The sequence below is a fragment of the Microtus oregoni genome, unplaced genomic scaffold (genome assembly GCF_018167655.1).
Source record: "Microtus oregoni isolate MIOR12 unplaced genomic scaffold, Mior012 000079F_ref0000094, whole genome shotgun sequence".
Taxonomy (NCBI): Eukaryota; Metazoa; Chordata; class Mammalia; order Rodentia; family Cricetidae; genus Microtus; species Microtus oregoni.
Window position 1 is genome coordinate 435,224 of NW_024544537.1, and position 22,783 is coordinate 458,006.

At 40.6% G+C, this 22,783-nt stretch overlaps 1 protein-coding gene across 1 annotated transcript; it reads left to right on the top strand.

The window, feature by feature from the left end:
• Positions 1 to 4,518: 4,518 nt before the first annotated feature.
• Positions 4,519 to 20,821, top strand: LOC121441586 (melanoma-associated antigen B4-like). Its single transcript, XM_041642803.1, has 2 exons — positions 4,519 to 4,556; positions 19,831 to 20,821. Exons 1-2 carry the CDS (start codon positions 4,519 to 4,521, stop codon positions 20,819 to 20,821), a joined length of 1,029 nt encoding a protein of 342 aa, XP_041498737.1.
• The last annotated feature ends 1,962 nt before the right edge of the window (positions 20,822 to 22,783 follow it).

Here is a 22,783-nt window from a genome sequence, read left to right on the forward strand (position 1 = left end):
GGTATAAGGTAGCCTGTGATCTATTGTTGAAAAGATCTGTTCATATTTTTGCAAATAAGCTGTTGATAATCTTTTGGGGGATTTTTAGCAAAGTTTTGACTTGGGGCTAGAATGTACACAGATAAATTTTGTAGCCTGTCTTTTCACTGTTGTTTACCAAATTGGGAGCTCAAATTTTTTGGATTGATTTGAAATACAGTTTACAATTTGACATGTTCTAAGGATTTGATGATGTTCATAAGATACTATGGAATTACATTAAGAAAATGTTGTACAATATGAAAGAAAAACATTCAAAAGTGTTACGCTTTTCAATGAATATTTTCTTTTATTCCTTGTTTTCTTAGCATTGATGTCAGGGATGTATACTGACTTTTGTTTCTGATATTAAAATATATGTGAGAAATTAGCAGAAAATCAGATCTCTTGTTTTAAAGGTTCATGATTTAACCAAACACACACTGAATATCTACTCTTGCAATGTTATCAACCTGTGTATTTGAAATGTTTGGTAAAAGAAGCAGGAGGTCTGGGATATGCAATGATATTTTCTCTAAGAAGCTCATTATTGGACAGAATGGAATAAGATCTCTACTTCCTAAGGAGACAATACATAGAGTGATGTCTTGTTCAACAGAAAATATTTTTCTATATTCATTACTAGTTATCTTTAGGGATATAAAAGTTCTTGTTTTTCCTTCTTGTTCATGACCTGGAATACAGGACTTTCTGTAGAATCTTTTAGGCAAAATGTTAAGAAAAATAAGGATAAAAATTATTAGATTATAAGTTTGTAAGTGTTATCTAATATACCATAAGTCTACTGGGTTTTAGATATAACCACCTGTGCTTTATATTAAAATCACTTCATTAAATTTGTTTTCTGAACTTTGTAATTGAAATCACAGTGTTAAGATTAAAGTTTGATGTAAAAGATTGTTTATAAATATATTTGTACTAATTTAAAATTATATGTAGTTTAAAAATTTAAATGTTGATTCAATACCCTGGGATATGATGTTTGATTTTCTACAACAATATTTCTTTTCTTTTTTTGTTTTTTTTTCTGTTTTATTTTTGATACACCATTTCCCTGTGTAGCCTGGCTGTCTTGAAACTTTCTCTGTAGACTAAGTTAGGCTTAGACTCACAGAGATCCACCTGTGATCAAGTGCAGTGATTAAAGGTATTCACAACCACTGCCCAATTAACAATATTTTATTAAGTGCTGATGTGTTTTTTTGTTTTGTTTTGTTTTTGTTGTTGCTTTTTTTTTGTTTTGTTTTCCGAGACAGGGTTTCTCTGTAGCTTTGGTGCCTGTCCTGGAACTAGCTCTTGTAGTCCAGGCTGGCCTCAAACTCCCAGAGATCTGCCTCTGCCTCCCGAGTGCTAGGATAAAAGGCATGCACCACCACCGCCCGGCTGATATGTTCTTATTATTATTTTATTAGATCAACATTTAAAACCTAATCTTAAATTTTAATTTTTAAAAATGTTTTCCCATTGCAAAAGCTTTTGCTGTTTGGATTGACAGTCATTGCTTTAATCATAAGTATTTTGTTCAGAGAGTGATAGTTACTTAAAATATGCCTAATAAATTGCATAGTGTTGTAAAACTTGTTCTACTGGACACATATTTCCATGAAGAGAGCTACCTCAAAACCCTCAGCCATGCTTCTTCTGGCTTGAAATTTGAGGGATGGGAAACAGATCTCTATGATGAGACTTCCACTTTGGGTACTGAGGTGAGTGAATTGATGCAAATGGTCCAAAATTGGTAGAAGAGGAGATGCCAGGAACCCCAGAAGTCATGCGGTTGAGCCAGCAGGCAGTGTTTTTCGTGCATCTCATCTCTGCCTTCAGGGTCACTGCAAGCACCCTAATAGGCTTTAAGGGACAGGACCCCAGGTCTGCAAGGTAGAGATCCTGTTCAAAGCCTAAATCAAGCTGAGAGGGCCTCTGTGGATTGAGAGGAATTTTCTCCTAAGAGAAAGTATGGGTTCAGAACCCTGACCCTGCTGTCAGGCCCAAGAAACTCAAACCTTGAGAACCATGTGAGGAAGTTTGCCCAGATCATCTTTTCTGGGACTCAGAAAGGTGTGGCTTCCTACGGAGACTGGACGTGAACCTGAGGCATTACTTGGCTGTGGAAAAGAGTGGGACACAGCACTCTGAGATCCAGGACAAAGCTGTCAACCTGTGTAGTAAATCTAGACTTCCACGTAAAGGACTGAGGCAAGGAAGGGTTATGTGTGTAGCTGGCAGACTTGGATGCATACTGGGCAGGAGCTTGAGCTTCACTCTACCTAGTTGAAACTTGCTAGACAAATGTTGTGCCCTTGTGTCCTTTATTAGACCCCTCAACCCCATGGTGGTGGGGTTCCTGAAAGTAGAGAAGTGTATGTAAATGCTGAGAATTAAGCTGTAAATAGAAAAAGACTTTCATGCAACCTGGGGCAGGACATGTAAAATGGGGGAGAGGAGGAGGAAGGTTCAGGTAGTTTATGGTGGAGATGGATGCATTGCGGGGTGGATGGTGTTATTCTTTTGGTCTCTGGTCCCTTTAAGGGACAAGCCACAACCATTCCCAGTGACCTCTGACCCCTGTCCCACCATCTTGAATCTTTCTCGCTGTCCCGCCTTGGCGTATGCACACTTTTCTCTCTCTCTCTCTCTCTCTCTCTCTCTCTCTCTCTCTCTCTCTCTCTCTCTCTCTCTCTCTCTCTCCGTCTCTTTCTGTCTCTCTCTCTCTCCTCTAAATAATAAATGTTCAGCTTATGCCTATTTTCTGTGTCTATGTGCCTTTTACCCGTTGCTTGTTCACACCTGCCCACCTTCTGGGGATCCGCCGAGGCTAGCGGCTGCTCTGAGAACCCGTTGGGGGCACTCTGGGATTTTTAAAAAATCATAAACTTGGTGCTGTGACTCGAATATCCTGAACCAGGTTCTTTTTTTACTCCCACCACCAGCTTTCCAGATGGCTTCAATTGGTGAGTGTCTTCCCGTTCTGCTAAGGTTGCTCTTGTTCTGCTATGGTTGCTTTCCTTTACCAGAGTCGTGTTTGGATCAGTCCTGGGGGTCGGTCCACCGCATTAGCACTACACACTTCCCATGCAGTACATTTGACCAGGGTCCCTCATTTTCTTTGTCTTTTTTCATTTTTTCTCTTTCCTTTTTCTCTTCTTTGGTCAGTTAACTGCCATTCTGAATGGCCCTGGCCTCTCTGGGTTCTGGGTCACCAGAATCCAGCTAGGCTATAACACTCCACTCACGGTCCTCGTCCATGAGTCCTGAATGTTCACGCTGATTTGCATCACACCTATATCTCTTGGAAGACGTTCCAATATAGGCTTTGGATGCTATTTTTGCCGGTTTTCACAATTTTTGGCTCTGGATAGCAACCAGCTCCCTGGCTTTTAAAATTCCAGCCATCTTTTCAATTCCAGCCATGGCATGGTGTAGTTTTTTCAGTTCCAGCCTTTTGCCCCTCCCCTCTGTGGCTTCTGTTATGTCATGGCAGCTCAGCAACAGATCAGATCACGCCTTTAGGTCCCTCTCATTAAGCTTAAAATCATTACAGCTCAAAAATTATGACTTTTTTCATACAACACGTGGCTGTCGCCATCTTGGCCGAGGGCCAGGTGGGTCAGGTGACTTTATCATCATCTTGGCTGAGAGCCAGGTCAGGTGACCAAGCTCTCCCAGTTCTACTACTGCATACCCTGCATTTTGACCCAGTTTTCACTAAACTCCTCATGTTAACTCTCTAACATGTATCTAACATGTGTTTTGCGCCATGGCATGCCTTTGATAGGGCCCATCAAAGGCATCCACGTTGCCCAATTCCTGTTCACTCTTTCTGTGTATAATAATTGTTCATTACATCTCATTTCAGATTATAAAATCATAAGTCTCATATTTTAAACGGTATGTACTTTTAAGTCTCTTACAAAAATGCCTTATATTTGATATTAAGCTGTTCTCTACCATTGTCAGTTCTGCCATTATCCTTATATTACAAACAGTTTTTCTTCTTCTTTCTGTCTTTTTATGAGTGTAAATCTTACCTGTTAAGAACCAGAACAGTCAAGTTCAAACCCAACCTTCCAGGCAGATTCTATACTGCAGCTATACATAATAAATAGCCTCAACTGCTCAGAGGTCTGGGGAATGTGATATTTAAATATTTAATTATTAAAAAACTTTTCATAGCAAAAAACAGACAGGTTGGCTCCTTAGCAGCAACACTCTGCTTCCTCCAAAGAAGACAGACGACAAATGGGCACACAGAACAACACCCTTCTGCAGTTTGCTTTGACTGCCGAGAGCTGACCATTGGGAAAAAACTGCCTTTAGTCTAAAGACCTCTAGACGTGGATGGAATCGCTGGAATCGACAGCCTAGCTGCTCAGGTCAAGGTAGGCCTGTCTTCCTACAGATTTCTTAGCCCACAGGGTCTTCTGGAGCCTGGCAGGCCTGGTGCTAACCAGCAAAGGTCAAATGCTACCTTCAGCGACCATGGAGGACCCAAAAGAGGAGGTCTGGGTGCCAACCAAGTAAGTTCTCTGTCATTTTTCAATCGGTAACTCAAGTAAAATCTTATCCTTCTCAAAGATCTCTGACAGTTTGATAGCTGAGAGGTTTTGCAAGGTTACCTCACCAAATAAATTTCAAATCAAATTTATCTCTTATGCTGCCTTCCATAGTATTAAAAAACACTTTTCATTGTACGAAAATATGTCACAGTCATAAGTCATTATATATACTCTCTCTCTATATATGTGTGTGTATATATACATATATACATATGTGTATACACACACATACACACAATACATACATATATATATATATATATATATATATATATATATATATATATATATATATGTCTAAAACTTCTGTTTCACAAAACCAAGGAGTTCTTGTGAGTTCCCAGGAGCCGAATTAAGGAATCCATCTTAAACAGGTCAGATACCCCCTCAATTCCCTGGTCCAAATTTTTTTTCCTTAATTTATCTTTGTTCTTTGTTCTGCCAATACCTTAAACAGGATAAGGGACACCAGACATATCCATGCCACAGACACAGGTCAGAAGCAAAGAGACCAGCTATGCCAGGATGTGGCCAGCACACAGCCTTTCCATGTTTCCTCCTGCAAAGACAATGCCCACAATCAGCCAGAAGCAGTTTTGAGAATCAGCAGCCCCAATTCCTTCAAACTGTGGTGTCTAATCTCCTGCTTTTTATTGTAAGGAAGACATGGGAATGTTATTCTTTTGGTCTCTGGTCCCATTAAGGGACAAGCCACACCCACTCCCAGTGACCTCTGACCCCTGCCCTGCCATTTTGAATATTTCTGGCTGTCCCCTCTTGGCGTGCACACATGTCTCTCTGTCTCTCTCTCTCTCTGTCTCTCTCTCTCGCCTCTAAATAATAAATGTTCAGCTTTATGCCTATATTCTGTGTCTATGTGCCTTTCACCTGCCACCTGCTCACACCTTCCAGCCCTGCTGGGGATCTGCCAAAAGGGGTTAGTGGCTTCTCTCCAAGCCAGCCGGGGGCACACCAGGATTTTTAAAAAATCATAAAAGATGGGGCATGAGTTAAGTGGGGGCATCCGAGGCTCAGGTTTTAAGTACTGCATGAAATAGCCAAAGAAAAGTGTAGGCAGTGGGAAGGATTCGTCTCTTAGGGAAGTACAGTAAGGAAACCAGACTCTCCTCTAAATTTCCTCCACAGCAGTCTGGTTCCATAGTAACCTGTCCCTGCTGTCACTCTTCAGAACCCACCCCTAACGGGATATGGTTTACCTCACTTCCTGTGAAGGGGGAGGAGTTGTGTCTTAGTGCCCCTGGCAAGGAAGCCGCCTCTGCTGCTCAGGCCCCTCTGCTGGTGAGTTCTGAGAGAGGTCTGCAGTCAAGGTAGGGACCCTGAATGTGTACCATGGAACACATAGTAACCATTAACAACCCCACGGACAGGACTTGGTAGAACTTGTAAATCAACAGGCTTGTCCTGTGAAGATGTAAGTCACAAACAATCCCACACCAGTTTGGAATTATGATTAATAGCATGGTTATTTGTTTAAAGGGGAAAAAACTTACAGATCACCGTCCCAGACAACAGCCCTCTGCGCAATCAGGAAGCGAGTCTAGTTGCCAGATGCGGAGCAGGAAGCAAGAGAGAGAGGAGAGGGAAGTCGCTGCTTTTTTAAAGGGAAAGAGACCACACCCCAATGGGCTGGTATCTCAGCGGCTATTGGCTGAAGGAGCGGAAAGAGCTCCCGCAGCAGCTCCCCCTTTTGTTTAAGTAAGAGGATTCTAAACCTACTATGACATTATATACAATAAATACAAATATCCTATTCTAACTAGCTCAAGTCTTATCTAATAAATAGTTTGACCAAGCCATGAGAGAAAGTAACTACATTTATATAGTCTTCAACCGCATTCAAGATCTCAGAAGGGAAATAATGTTACCTGAGTAATTAGGAAGTTCAGTAAAACAACTTCCAAAACATGCAACAAATCACAGAGACTACTAGCTACCTAGGCAATCACCCAAAGTCACGTTAACAGCGTTGAAGCAACCAACTTTGGCTAAGGCCTAACATAACTGACATACCATTTTCAAAGGCAAGAAACTTGTCAAAACTATCTTACCCTGTCTTGGCAGGATATGATGGTCCTGTTTTTCCATTCACGGATACTCTGTATCTCTGTCAGTGGTTGAGGTATGGGCATTTCTTTGCCCAAAGGCCAGTTCAGCCAAGAAGAAAGGCTCCAGGTGGAGTGTCTTTGGTGCTCAACATTCTCTCGGGAATAGATTGGTGTTGCCAGGAGCAATTGTATCTCACTACCACGAAACTCTGAGTTAGATTAAAGGCCATTTTCTACAGCTCTTTGAAGAGGTTGAAGATTATCTATAGGTACTGATTTATAATCTCTATGTATCTAAAGAACCTGATTAGTCTAATTAGAATACTATTAATCTATATAATTCTCAATACCTATCTAACTTAAAGACTAAGACAATGAACAACTGTGAAACAAATGAGGATAATGACCTCCAAATATAAACAATGTACAAATATACATTGCAGTATGGTAAATATATATCAATACACAAACATTATATAAGTATCTTAATCGGAGGTAGAAATGTACAATGCAATATGGTAAATATACAATATCAATACAATGTATATATCAATACATAAAAAACATTTTAAACAGAGGTAGAAGCATGCATGCATACAATAGTCAATATAATTTAACTTTGTATCAATATATAAGAATCATAAAACCTGAGGGGACTTAAAAAGGAGAGAGAGATAATTTAAGACAGCTTTTTGCTGTTTGTGGGTTGCGTGCCACAAAGAAATTTTCCTGACTCAGCAGCAGGAAAAAACTGGCTGTTTTAAAATGCTGGCTTTCTGGGCTGTGCCGCCATCGCGATCTCTGTCTGGCTCCTGCAGGAGACAGAGCTTTTGAATGGAGCTTTTGGAGTAAAGCGCTACAGCTTGCTTGATGGCATTGTGGACCGCTGTGTGCTTGGAACTGTGAGTGGCTCAGGGGCACCAAATGGCTCTGAGGCTGGAGTGGCTCAGCTCTGCCATGCTGAACTGTGCTGGTCTCAGGCAGGAACTACCGTAATTACCATAAAAACAGCGCAGTTAAGGTTCAGACTGGGCAGGACACAGGCGGTATCGTATTACCTGTACATGGTGCAACTTAAGTTTTTAAGAAGTGCTTAACATTTTAAGAAATGCTCCTAGAGAGTAAAGAAATTGTAGATTCACAGTAGGACAGATTCAGACCATTAAATGGATCACAATGTTGGATGAGTGTACATAGGCTTGAGAGAGAGAAAAAATATATATAGAGAGAATAAAGTTAATGCCCTTAAAAAAAGGGGGTAAAGTCTTTAAAGAGACAGAGTACAGATAGTTATAGATTAAAATAAATAAAATAAATAAGCCACATAAAAATGGAAAATTCACAGAGAGTCTGGATTATGTACATTGTGTTTTCTCTAAAATTTTTGACTATGAAGGAGCTAAGTACAGAGAGACATTTCATTATATGGGCTGCCAAGCTAAACCAGAATGGATATCATAAGGCTATGACTTCAAAATTTGGGTCTAAAAATATGATGCTTTGGAGAGGGTCTTCTTTTGTTTTCACAGAGGATGAGACCCTGTGTATTGTGTCTATCCCAATATGGTATGATAGACCACGCCCTCCTGAAAGGTTGCTATGAACACCCTCAAAAAATCGCTTCGCTCAACTGCCAACTGAGATGAACATAGCAAACAGGTTATCCCATAAAAGACCTAATTAACGATGCCCCCATTCAGCAGGAAGCAGTTTGGAGAGAAATAACTGTGCCCATATTCCCAAATATTGTTGATAAATGTTCTTTTACATTTAAAGGGGGATATGATATAGATATGAATAATTTGCTTTGGTATGGATTTTAAGGTCAATTTTGTTATATGTATATGTATGTCTGATCTTGATTAAGGTATTGTGATTGTGTAGTTCATTTAAAATGTAATTTATAATTAGTAAATATAGGTTGTTAATGGATATTCAACAATAATAGTCAAGTTTATAGTCATGTTAGTTAGATTTTCTAGCTATATATAGATATATTTCAGTTAGATAGACATTCCTCATATCTCTCAAAGACTGTAGAATATGGCATTTAAAATATTTTAATAACTTAGGTTTTTCATGGCAATGAGACACGTCTGCTCCTGGCAGCCCCAGCTACTTCAAGAGAAAGATGGGCATTGAAGAGGCTCCTTATGGAGTTTGACAGCCATTTGGGCAAAAAACTGTTCTTGCCTGGACTGTTGCATAAACTGGACAGAAAGAACTCGCAGACAGAGGACTGCTGAACTTGCCTAAAGGTGAGATGATCTTTCGGGGTTCCTGACTCATGAAAGAGTCTGTGAGACATTCTGCAGGACACAGATAGTGACTGAACTGTCTTTGAAATTTTCTGCTTCATAGAAATGTCTGCTGGATACTATGGCCTGTAGGCTGAATATGGATGCCCCAATGGTACAGAGGAACTTTGGGTAACTGTCCAGGCAGCGAGATGTCTCTGTCATTTTTAGAGTTTTGGATTTCTTATTTGTTTAGGTAATATTATATCCTTCTGGAGTCTTTGACAGAGTTGAAGAATGGATAGTTATAGTTTTCCTTAGTTATGATAAAAGATGAAGTAGATATAAATATTGTAGCTGTAATTCTTGCTTGATAACTATTTTGTTATATGTAATTTTACTATGTTAAAGTGAACGCCTTTCTTTTTTGTTTAAACAGAAAAAGAGGAAATGATGGAGGTGGGTCTTGTATCTATCTGTTGCTTTCATTGGTTAATTAATAAAGAAACTGGTTGGCCTTTGATAGGACAGAAAATTAGGTTGGTGAAAAAAAAACAGAACAGAATGCTGGGAGAAAGAAGCTGAGTCAGGCAGTCGCCATGATTCTCCCACTCCAGACAGACGCAGGTTAAGATCTTTCCTGGGAAGCCAGCTCGTGGTGTTACACAGAATATTAGAAATGGGTTAGATCAATAAGTAAGAGCTAGCCAGTAAAGGGCTAGAGCTAATGGGCCAAGCAGTGATTAAAAGAATACAGTTTCCATGTAATTATTTCTGGGCATAAGCTAGCTGGCGGCCAGGAGCTGGGTGGCAGGAACGGGGCCCACAGCTCCTTCAACAGTCCTGGGAAAGTATGTGCTACAATTTAGTTTGCTATCTCAGAGAGAAGAGGGTACTATTTTCTTACAATGGAGCCCTGATTCTGAAGATGTCAGCATCATAGTCTACACTTAATTAAAACATTGGTTCCTCAGTGAAAATAATCAGAATTACAGCCAAATGTGTATCCATACCAAGCAGACAAGGCACGACACTCTAGAAAGTCCCAGGCAATGTATGCAAGCAAACCTGGGGAGACCTAACTTCATCCCTAGGAAATTAATTCATCAGCAGAGAGACTTAATATCGAGGTATGGAAACCTTTTACATAGGACCTAAATTAATATCCTTGAATCCATGTAAATCTGGATATAAGTATGTCTGTAATCCCAGTACTCCTATAAGTAGATGGCAGGTAGAAATAGGAAAATCCATAGAAGCCAGTGGGTGAAGTTACTCGTGGTGCAAATTCATTAACACACTCTCTCTCTCTCTCTCTCTCTCTCTCTCTCTCTCTCTCTCTCTCTCTCTCTCTCTCACACACACACACACACACACACACACACACACACACAAATACACTGTCTTAGTTAGGATTATTATTGTTGTTATGAAACACAGTAACCTCTGAAATTTTTATAAAGGAAAGTATTTAACTGGGGCTTGCTTACAGGTTCAGAAATTTAGTCCAATGCTGTCATGGTAGAGAACATTTTGGCATTTAGGCAGATATGATGTTGAAAAAGTAATTGAAAGTTCTACATCCAGATTGGCAGGCAACATGAAGAGAGAGACACCAGACTGTATTAAGAGGCCGCTAGTTAGTTCCTTGCTGCTCTGCCCCAAAATAATCAGACAGAAACCATATTATTTGCAATACTCTTTGGCTAATAGCTTAAGCATCTATCTGGCTAACACTTATACCCTAAACTAACCCATCTCCATTAACTTGTGTATTGCCACATGGCTGTGGCTTAAAAGCGTAGTTTCGGCATATCTGTCTCTGGTAGTGGCTCCATGGCTTCTCCCCAACTCCTCCTTTTTGTTTCTCCCAGCATTCAGTTTAGTTTTCCCCACCTAGCTCTGTTCTGCCCTTCTCTGCTATAGGCTCAAAACAGTTTCTTTATTCACCAATGGTATTCACAGCATACAGAGGGGAATCCCACATCACCAGGCCAGGCTTCAGCATTTAAAATTCCAAAGACAAGCCCCAGTGACACATTTTCTCCAACAAAGCCACACCTCTTTTATAGTGCCACTCTCTAATGACCAAGCATTCAAATACACGAGCCTATAGGGATCATTCCTATTCAAAACATTGCACACACTGTGGTTCAGAGATATAAAAACACATACACAAGCATGCACAGAGGGAGAGGGAAAGGGAGAGGTGATAGTAGGGATAGAAAAGTACCCTGCTCTGCCTATGAGGCTCTTCTATTATCTTTATATGAGATTTAAGGGAGGAAAGAATTTTTGACTGGAAGATACAGCCATCAAAAAGTCCTAGCATATGCTAGTTACTATACCAGTTACATTATTTCATTGCATGCTTTCCACAAGTTGTAGATAATAACTTGCTAAATTATGACATGATTGCATGTCATAGATTTGTAATCTCAAATTCAGAGAGTTTAATAACTTACACAGTGTGCAGTTGGATAAGTGACTGCACTGACCTATCATCCATATTGTGAAATAATCGAATGCCTCAATTTTCTACTATTCTCGACCTGAGACTTACCAATTAGCCCTTTTCATTTTTGTAAATGCATTATAATAGATAAGACTCCCATAGTAAAAATACTGTATATACTATGTGGTGAGAGCAATAAAACCACCAAAATTACTGTTACATAATATTATTTGTTTGTTTTCAACACTGGACATTAAACTATAGTCCAGGCCACTCTGTAATTCACCATGTAACTGAGGCTGGTCTTTGAGTCTTGGCAATCCTTATACCTTATTTGAGGCATAACTATGCTGAGTGCAGAGATTATTGTTGTGAACCGAATCTTCTGGATAAATTAAGGACAGAAGAAAGAAAACAAAAAAGAACATACATACACACCAAAAGAAACCCATTGAAACATTAGGGGATAAAAGAATCTGACTAAGGCATCCTTTCCATTTTGTAATTAATTAGTATTTGAAATGCAACCTGTTAAACCAGGCTGGAGAAAACTGAAGATATAAGTAGAGTTTCACTTAGATCTTACTTGTTCCCCCTCTGTCAATTCTTCCCAGACCCTCCTTACTTCCAAATCCACCAAAATCCACACTCTTTCTCTGTTTCTCTAACTAGAAAACCAATAGGCATCTAAGAATTTAATAAGATAAAATAAAAACAAACAAACCAGTGTAGGCCAAAACCAATGGGAGGAAAAAAGCCAAAGAAATAACATAAGAAACACATACAAATATTGAGACTGTGTGTGTGTGTGTGTGTGTGTGTGTGTGTGTGTATACATTATATATATATTATATATTTAATTTGGTGCTTTGGTTTAGACAGGGTGTCACTCTATATAGTTTTTGCGATTATAATATAATTACACCATTTCTTGCTTTCCTCTTCTCCTTCCAACCCCTCCATATACTCCTCCTTGTTCTTTTTCTGATTCATAGCCTCCTATTTCATTAATTGTTATTACATACATACATACACACACGTAGATACATATATGTTACTTGTATGTATGTTTTGACTACTGAACACTTGCTATTGGATAGCAATTGGTGTGTTCTTCCCTGAAGAAGACTTGTTTCCTACTTTCAGTATTTTTCAATTGCCTGTAATGCTTTGTTTAGGTTGAGGCCCCATGAAGTTTTCCTTCTCTTCTTTGGCATATCTATTGGTATCATTCTCTTGTTCAGTTTATGTTTAGGCAGACATATTGATGAGATTTTATGTGTGTAGCCTCTGACATCGCTAGGAGAAATAGTCTCACAGCAAACGCCTTGTTCCTTTTGTTCTTATAATATTTCTCTCCCCCATCTTCCACAATTGTCCCTGAGCCTTAGGTTCAGAACTTACATTGTAGATGTATCCACTGGGACTGGGCTCCATGCCTCTGTATTTTGATCAGTTGTGGTTTTCTGTAATGTTCTCCTTCTGCGGCAAAGATAAGTTTCCTTGATGTGGAAACTTGTCTTATATGTGGGTACAAGGGTAACTGTTTAGAATACAGTTAGGGATCATACTAGTTTGGTAAAGTGACAGGTGGAGTAGGTTCTTATGCTGGCAGTTTTATGTCAACTTAACACAAAGCTACTTATCTGAAAGGACAGAACTTGAATTGAGAAAATGCCTCCATAAGATTTTGCTGGAAGGTTATGAGTTTTTTTGCTGGAAGGTTGAGAGTTCTCCCCTCTACTCATCTTTTTTTTTTTCTTGATTGCTTCTCATCTTTCATGTGACACTATGGGCAAGGGAGAGATACCATCACCATCTCCTCATCAGTGCTTGAGGCAGGTGGGAGAGCTGGCACTGAGGTTAGGAGGGCCAGAGACCTGCCCCTGTCCACCACCAGCTGCAATACTCGGGAGACCAAGCCCGAAACCTGCCTGGGCAGCACAATAGAGCCCACCCCATTGGGAAAGATGAGGATAAGCCAGCCCTGTTGTTGAAAGCATGGGAGAACTGTCCCCGTTACTTACCTGTCAATGTCTGTGGCAGGTGGGAGAGCTGCCTCTGAGGTCAGCAATGGCGATGGGTTTCTGATCCTACTGCACACACTGACTTTGTGGGAGCCTAGGCAGTTTGGATACTCAACTTACTAGACCTGGATGGAGGTGGGGGTTCCTTGGACTTCCCACAGGACAGGGAACCCTGATTGCTTTTCGGGCCGAGGGGGGGGGGACTTAATTGGGGGAGGGGGAGGGAAATGGGAGGTGGTGGCGGGGAAGAGACAGAAATCTTTAATAAATAAATAAATTAAAAAAATTAAAAAAAAAGAAAGGCAGAAGAGCAGCCCTTCCCCACCACCAGCTGCAACACTCAGGAGAGCAGACTCTCCACCTTGCATGGGCAGCACAATAGAGTCAACCGCATTGGTAGAAGTGTGGGTGAGCCATCCCCAAAGTTATGAGCATGAGAGAGCTGTCCTACTACCCATCTGTCATATGGTGGCATGGGTGAGGGGCAGATGCCCTCCCACCCCATGTCCATTAACACCAGAGGCAGATGGGAGAGCTGACCCTGAAGTCATAAGAGGAGAACAGGCTTTGCCCCTCATGAGCTACATCACTTGGGAGACTGACCCATATTCCATACCTGGGCAACACAAGTAGAGCTGGCCCTGAAAGAGTAGGTATGCAAGATCTGACCCGAGGACATGAAAGCGGCCCTGCCACTTGCTCGCCACTGCAAGTGGTGAACTTGCCAGGGCAGTGCAGGAGAGCTCGCCTGGGTTGAGAGGACAAGGAAGGGCTAGGGGACTGACCAATCCTGTAACTATCCAGGCCCAGAACCAGGCTTATATGTTGCCCCATCCCATCTATGCTCTGCTGGACCATGTGAGGGGACTGGTCCTGCAGACTCAAAGCTGCAGGATCTCCACAACAGCAGGATAACCAAAAGGGGTTCCAATGAGGGCCCAAAATCAATAGTGTAGCAGAATCCAGAGGCCTTGAATCAGACCAATGACTCTGCAATGAACACTTGCAAGTACAAATTTATGGATTTTAAAAAAATCTGTCTGGAAGGCATTTTCTTAATTAGTGACTGGTGGGGAACAGCACGTCCTGTTTTAGGTGATGTCGTCCCTGGGCTGGTGGTTCTGGCTTCTATAAGAAAGCAGGCTGTGTAAGTCATCAGAAGCAAGCCAGTAAACTGCACCCCTCCATGGCTTCTGCATCAGCTCCTGTCTCTGGGTTCCTGCCCCCAGGTTCCTGCTCTGTTTGAATTCCTGTCCTGGCGTCCTTTGATAATGCCTGTTATATGAACTGTGAGTATAATAAACCCTTTCCTCTTCAAGTTGATTTTGGTCATGGTGACCCAAACTAATACAGTTTTCTTTTAAGAGCCGTGACTTTAAAGCTTGCAGAAGAGAGTTCCTTATCTACAGTGGCCACCATGACTGCCATGATTACATGGAATCGATATTATTTCTATGTCAGTTGGGGGGGCTGAGGAAGATACTTTACTGTGATTGCCAGATGTTCACTTTCTAAGTAACGAGGGCCTAATTTGATCAAGAGAATAACATTCTGATTTTTTCATTTTACTGAAATAGCTAGACTTTTCTCTTTAAAGTATAGTCAACTTATATAGAATTGTTTATTGAATTAGTAATTAAAATAGAATTAATTACTGAAGTATTTTTGATTTTTTTGGAGTATGGGTCATGTTTTGACTATTTTCTATTTACGATGTAATGTTATTATTTGCCTCCACAAACTGAGACTCTTTGGATATCTTTTTGTAGCCAAAAAAGAAAAACATTCTGTGAATAATTGTATTACTTCATGAGGGTGGGTGGGGATCACTCAGCAGGTGGGAGCACCTACTTCCAAGCCTGATAATCAGTTTGATCCCAAACATCTGTATGGGGTGTGTGTCATAAGTCTTATTGGTCATGCTCTGACCTCCAGAGGCCTACTACTGTACATGCAATAAGTAAATACATATTTACTAAATTTTTTATTTGTATTTAAGAAATATATTTTTAAATATTTAGTAAAAAACTAACTTAAAATTGGTAAAAAAAATTTAAAGAGTACTTCTGAGATGAACTCACTGGCCTCCCAAGCCTAGTAACCTGAATTCAAGCAGCAGAATCAATGAAAAGATGAAAATGGAGAGCTGACTGAAACGTTGTTCTGATTTCTATATTTGTGCGTGGCACATAGATGCACACACACACACACACACACACACATCATGCATCCACACATACTACATACATACACCATCAAAAATGAAAAAGAATAGGACTTGTAATTCGTAAATTTATTGTGTGTAGAATCATATTTTCGATAAATATATAGATAATAAAGGATTTCTATGGGTCAGCCACTTAAGGTATACATTTTTTACTTTTTTATGTGATTTTTTTGTGGTAAAAGCACACTAAAAATCTATTCTGTTAAGTGATACCCTGTACAAACTGCAAAATTATTAATAATAAAATGATCTTGATTCTTTAGAATCAGCAGGCTTGCTCCTAACTGGAGTAAACTGAGAAGAGCTGTCAGTACTCACTAAAGAATGAGTGCTGAAGAGAATAGCTCGTCAACACACACACAAGTGCACACACACACACCAAAAAAACTCACAATAAAACAAAAAGAAAAGCATGTTTCTTGTAAGGATCCCAAATTGATACTAAGAGAACAGTTGGACTGAGAACAGTGAGGGTGTGTTTATAACAGATAAGAACGGGTTCCGATCAGTGGAAGGAAGGATCTCGATACCCAAGAAGTCATTTTGTTAAGCCAGCAAACAAAGAGGTTGGGTTGCTCTCAGGTTCTGTCTGAAAAGGAACAGCAAGAAGCACAATAGACTGTAATAGGTGGAAATCCAGTTGTATTAGTGAAGGTCCTAATTCAAAAGGAGAGAGACCTGTGTGGGGATAGGAGGAATTGTCCCCCAAACAGGAAGGCTCACAGAGTCCTGGCCCTCCTGTCAGGCCTGAAATGTCAAGCTCTGAGGAACAAGTGAGGTTAGCTCATATTACCTCCCCTGGGACTATGATGCCTGTGGGAGTTTTATCAAAATCAGGAAGAGTCATTTTGCTTTATGAGTCCATTCTTGAAAAGATAGGAACATTAGAAGATCCAATGCAATTTCCAGCCATCTGAGGGCTAAGAGAAAACTGTCACAATGTATTGTAAATGTAGACTTCCTCTCCAAGGACTAATGAAGAAGTGGTTATGTTTATGGCTGTTACACATGTATTCTTAGAAGAAGGGATGCTAGGATACATAGAAACAATCCCTAGCTATGGGGGATCAGAGGAACCATTAAGACTGTGAAACCCTTGTTTTGCCCTGGAGAGTCTACGAGACCAGAATCCTACATCTGAAAGTTGATAGTTAAGCTTCAAAGTGTCTGGTGAGTATGTGTGGGGCGGAGGGCATGCATGCAACACCAGGGATGTGGTATACAAAATGAGAGGATGTGAGAGAGTGATAGGCAAATGGCAGGGTGGGCAGGGCCATACTGTCAGTCTTGAGAGGCTCCAACTGTGCAGTGGACTGAGGGAGGAGTTGCAATTGGGTAGGATAGGAAGATTTATACGAGTACAGTGAGGAGTTTGAGATTTTTCACTGTATTGGGCCCACAGCATTGGGATTCCATTAGCAGCGTGGCCCTGCTGTCAATCGTATGAGCCTGTGCACACCCCGGATGTCATTTATTCTTTCTTCCTGTGGAAAGAGGGGCAGGAGTTAGTACGCTCAAATAGATCAGCAGGCAGATTCCTCTAAAAGAGATTGGCTGTCAAGGTAAGGACCCGGGGTAAGAACATTCTAAGACCTGTAGAAAAGAACACTGATTAAAAAGATGGCAGAGCCCTAGACCACGAGTCAAAGTTTGGACTCAGAATTCAGCAGAGAACTTCTCACTAAATGGGCATCCATAGTGAGCCCTCGCAGAACCCTGGGCTCGAGTATTTCTTCAGGCTAAGAACATAAGGACAATTGAGGACCCAATTCATTCCTAGGGAAGCGGAGTTAAAGGGTCATAAAGACAGAGAAATAAAAATTAAAAAATGTGCCAGAAAAGTCAGAAAAAGGTCTCACTTGGCCAGCCCTTAGCCATGCCCTCCAATGACTCATGACAGGGCCCCACAGAGAACCTGCCTCAGAATTGGAACTAAAGGCACATTATACTGCAAAATTTGGGCGCCATCTTTCAAAAAAAAAAAAAGGAACCGGCGCCATCATTAAAAAGAAAGAAAAAAAGCTAAACAGTGGTGGCACCTGCCTTTAATCCAAGAACTCTGGGGAGGCAGAGGCAGGTGGATCTCTGTAAGGTTACAGTCAACCTGGTCTACAAAGCAAGTTCTAGGAGAAGCTCCAAAGCTACACTGAGAATCCCTGTCTTGAAAAATCAAAAAGGAAAAAAAAGGTTTCAGCACATTGTCTTGCAAAATACTACTACTAATAATAATAATTTATAAAATATTATATTTATATAATTTATAGTTATAATAATAATTTATATCATTATACTTTAATATAATAATTGATAATATAATATGTAGTTTACAAAATATAATAATTTATTATCATTATAAATAGGGTAGAGGCTGAAAAATTACCACAGTGATTGCTTAGCATTCCTGAAGACCTAGGTAAAGTGGCAAAGACTACAAAAGCAAACATCATTAAATAAATAAAATGAAAGAGTTAAAGCCTCCTGTCAATACTCTCCTGTACTATTAGGGAAAAGTAAGGAATACTGAGAATTCAAGAACAATTGCAGTGGGTTTTTGACCCTACTGCACGTACTGGCTTTGTGGGAGCCTAGGCAGTTTGAATGCACACCTTACGAGACCTGGATAGAGGTGGGCAGTCCTTGGGCTTCCCACAGGTCAGGGAACCCTGATTGCTCTTCGAGCAGATGAGGGAGGGGGACTTGATCGGGGGAGGGGGAGGGAAATGGGAAGCGGTTGTGGGGACGAGGCAGAAATCCTTAATAAATAAATAAATTTAAAAAAAAAGAAAAGAAAAGTAAGAAGATAATGAGAAATTGACCAGGATGAGCAGTAAAGAAAGCAAGGAAATACAGCAGTGGTTGAGGGAAGCAGGGAAGACTATGATACGAGGTGTGCATGTCAGGAACTTTACAGCAGTTTCCATAACTTCACCAAATGAGTGCAGACAAAAAAACAGGGTCAGCTTCAAATGTCTGAGCAGGATACCAACATGCTGGCTGAATGAAAACTGAAAACTAACACATAGCACAGGTATATTTAAAATGTCCTGAATTTGGAGCTGGTAGTGTGACAGCCCTTTGTGCTCCTTTGAGCCTGTTCTCTGAGAAGGGGCAGCCTTGGTCTCCTGTAGGCCCACTTTAGCCTTGGTCTCCAGTACCTAACATCAGTGAAGTTATATGGAGGTGAGGGAATCACTTCCAAAATAATGGGGCCACTGCAAGTCAGGCTCTATAGTGTGACTTGGACATGTACACCTGTCATAACTAGCCACTGGCTCTGTTCCCAGGGCACTGTCAGCACAAGAGGGCAAAGGTTAGCCTTGTGAGATTCAGCATCTCCATCACATCTTGTGTATATGTTTTCTCCCAGTACGCATCATGATTTTTGGTCTTTCTCTTTATTGAAAATTCAGTTTATTTTATATATAGCTAGAATTTCCCCAGAACTCACATTGTAGACAAGATGACTTTTGACTTCTGGAAGTCCTACTGCCTGTACCTCCTGAGTGCTGTGATTATTTTTGTTTTGAATTTTTATTTAATTTATGTGCACTATATTTATATCTTTTTCCTTCTCTTCTCTCCATCCCTACCCATTCCTCTCCATGTCATCTCAAATCCACAGACCATTTTATAATGATTATTGTTACATATGTGACAATCTATAAATATATACAGACATTATATATATTGTTTTATGTAACAATAATATCAATAGTGTAAGTAATAATAACAAAAAACACATGCATTCTTTACATAAAGATGTAAATAAAGCCTTATATGTCCATTTAGTGTTGCTTACATATGGTTTTACTACTGAACGATTATGCCTACAGGAGACTGAATCTCCCTTTTGTAACAGCCACTGTCTGTAATACTTCATTTAGGGGTATGGCCTCGTGAGACTTCACCATTCATGTTATGTGAATTGGTGTTGTCATTCAAGTTCAAGTCTCCTTTGGGCTTCCTTACTCATGGGTTCTGTGAAACATTACAGCAGCCTAGTACTAGATGTGAGTAGAATTGAGAGTGTTCAAACACCAGAGAAAGGCAGCCATCCTTTACCTCACAGTATATATAAGGTGACCAGAGGTGAGGAATACAGTGAGTGCTTAGAACACTGATGTCATTATACTGTGTGAGACAAGGAGGGGAAAGAATTGTTGAAAGCCTGAGTGTTCTCAACATGCTCAAAGTGCTCAAAGTACGTTATTTTCCTGATTCAGGTATCTCAGTTCCCTGTTCTACTACCAAGACTCTGTCCTGCTGTCCCTGACGCCAGCCATCATGCCAAGGGGACAGAAGAGTAAGGCCCGTGATCGAGAGAAACGGCGGGCACTCAAGGATGCTCAAGCAAAGGAGGCAGAGAAAGCAGAGTCACCTGCTGGCTCTGATCAAGCTTCAGGAGATGCTAAGCCAAGCACTTCTACTGCTGACTTCCCACATCAATCTGAAAGCTCAGCACCCAGCAGCACTGCCAGCCAGGGCGGGAGCCATGGAAGGTCTGATAAGGGTGACCAGGGCCAAGGGGATGGAAATGAGCATTCCTTCAGGGCTCTACTCTCCACTAGAAGCATGCAGATGGATCTTATGACAAGGAAGACAGGAATGCTGATGGAGTACATGCTCTACAAATACAAAGTGCAGCAGCCCCTGAAGAGGGGAGAGATGCTCAAAGTTATCAACAAAAGGTTCAAGAAACACTTCCCTGAGATCCTCAGGAAAGCCTCCCATCGGTTGTATGTGGTGTTTGGCCTTGAACTGAAAGAAATCCTACCACATGGTCAAGCATATGAGCTTGTGAGCAAGTTAGATTTCGAGGATGATGGAAGTAGGAGCAATGAGCTAGGTGTTCCTACTAGGGGCATTCTGATTGCTCTCCTCAGTGTAATCTACCTAAATAAGTACTGTGCTGCCGAGGAGGATGTCTGGTATTTCCTGAATGCCTTAGGATTCTATGATGCGATCATACACGTCTTCTTTGGGGATATCAGGAAGCTCATCACTGAGCAGCTAGTGTGGGAAGAATACCTAGAATACCGTCAGGTTCCTAACAGTGATCCTCCATCCTATCAGTTCCTGTGGGGCCGGAGAGCCTATGCTGAAACCACCAAGATGAAAGTGATGGACTTTTTAGCCATGATCAGTGAAGCCTTGCTTGGGGTTTGCTTATATCGTTCTGATCAGGCTTTGATTGAAGAGGAAGAGGAAGCCTAAGCTGCAGCTGCAGCCAAGTCTGGCACTAAAGGCAAGGCCAATGGACGTACGTTAAGTTGTCCTACTCACAAGTGAGATATAAGATAGCCTGTGATCTATTGTTGAGAAGGTCTTTTCGTCTTTTTGCAAATAAGCTGTTGATAATCTTTTGGGGGATTTTTAGCAAAGTTTTGACTTGGGGTTAGAATGTACACAGATAAATTTTGTAGCCTGTCTTTTCACTGTTGTTTACCAAGTTGGGAGCTCAAATTTTTTGGATTGATTTAAAATACAGTTTACAATTTGAAATGTTCTAAGGATTTGATGATGTTCATAAGATACTATGGAATTAGATTAAGAAAATGGTGTGTGAAATATTAAAGAAAAATATTCAAAAGTGTTAGGCTCTTCAGTGAATATTTTCTTTTAGTCCTTTTCCTGGCATTGATGTCAGGTATACATACTGACTTTTGTTTCCGACATTAAAATATGTGTGAGAAATTAGCAGATAATCAGATCTCTTGTTTTAAAGGTTCGTGCTTTAACCAAACACACTGCACATCTACACTTGCAAAGCTGTCTCCCTGTGTACTGGAAATGTTCGATAATAGAAGCAGGAGGTCTGGAATATGCAATGATATTTTCTCTAAGAAACTCTCATTATTGGACAGAATAGAATAAGACCTCTACTTTCTAAAGAAACAATAAGTGAGGTGATGTTGTTCAACAGAATATATCTATCTATATTCATTACAAGTTATCTTCAGGGAAGAAGGCCTTGTTTTACCTTTTTTTTCAGGGCTTGGCATACAGGACTTTGTAAAATTTTTAGGCAAACTGTTAAGAAAAATAAGGAAAATAATAAATTAGATTCAAATGCTCCCATTAATAAATGACATTTTCTGATAAGTCAGTACAATGGGTATTCAAGCACAGATCCTTTGCACTATACACATGTATCCCCATTATACAAGAAAGAACTTGTCAAAATCACTTCTCAATGGATAGCAAGACTTACAAATCTACTTCTTCCCATGTTTACATGGCTAGTTAAGTGAAAGAATTTAGATTAAGCATGTGATTTAGAGACAACACTGCTCTATTTCTCTTATGTTTTAGCGCACTGTGATTTTTATATCAGTTTTATTTTAAATATTATTAAACAATTTTTAATTGCTCATACTGCCTCCAGCTCTAGGAGATCTATGCCCTCTTCTGGTCTGTACAAGCACCTACACCTACAAGGCTTACTCTTAATCCCACAGAAATCCCAAGGGATATCAGAGTCCCAGGTGCTGTGGGATGATGCTCTTGTACCCACTAAAGATTTGTCACTTGCACTGGCTTCATAAAATGACGATTGGCCAGTAGCCAAGTGGGTAGTATAGGCAGGGTGAGCAGACTAGGAGAATTCTGGGAAGAGAAAAGGCCCGTTCTACAGTTCCACCCAGATGAAGAGGAAACAAGATGAAATGCTGCGTTAGATTAGGTATCAAGCCACGTGGCTGAACATAGAGAAGAATTGTGGGTTAATTTAAGTTAGAAGAGTTAGTTAAAAATAAAACTTGGGCTAATTCGGCCAAACAGTTTATAATTGATATAAACCTCTCTGTTTTGTTGGGACTTAGCAGCTGGGGACCGGGCACGACAATCTTCTTTCCACAAATGGTAAGCGTATGCATGCGGGGCTGGGGGCAAGCCACAGGACAGCAGGATCCACAGGAAACTGCAGGAGGACCACGGTAACCCCTTTGGGTGCCTGAGGGGTTCATAAAGATGGGCACATCAGGAGAGCAAGCTAGGCAAGCAAGGGCAGATGGGGCCTGGAAATCCTAGTGCTTCCTCTGAGTTCCTAGAGCTGGAATTCCAATCCAAATTCTTTCCTGGCATGGTGACTAAAAGTTTCAGGAAAATGGCTTGTTTGTCAATTACTGCCCCAAAAGTTGGGCACCAAATAAAGATTGTATAATTAAAGCTCAGAGG

What these genes read in the sequence shown, in the direction of transcription:
- LOC121441586 (XM_041642803.1), top strand. Translation starts at nt 4,519, where the DNA reads ATGGAGGACCCAAAAGAGGAGGTCTGGGTGCCAACCAA. An exon ending in GAGGTCTGGGTGCCAACCAA is followed by an intron (nt 4,557 to 19,830) that starts GTAAGTTCTCTG and finishes TTCCTGATTCAG; the next exon opens with GTATCTCAGTTCCCTGTTCT.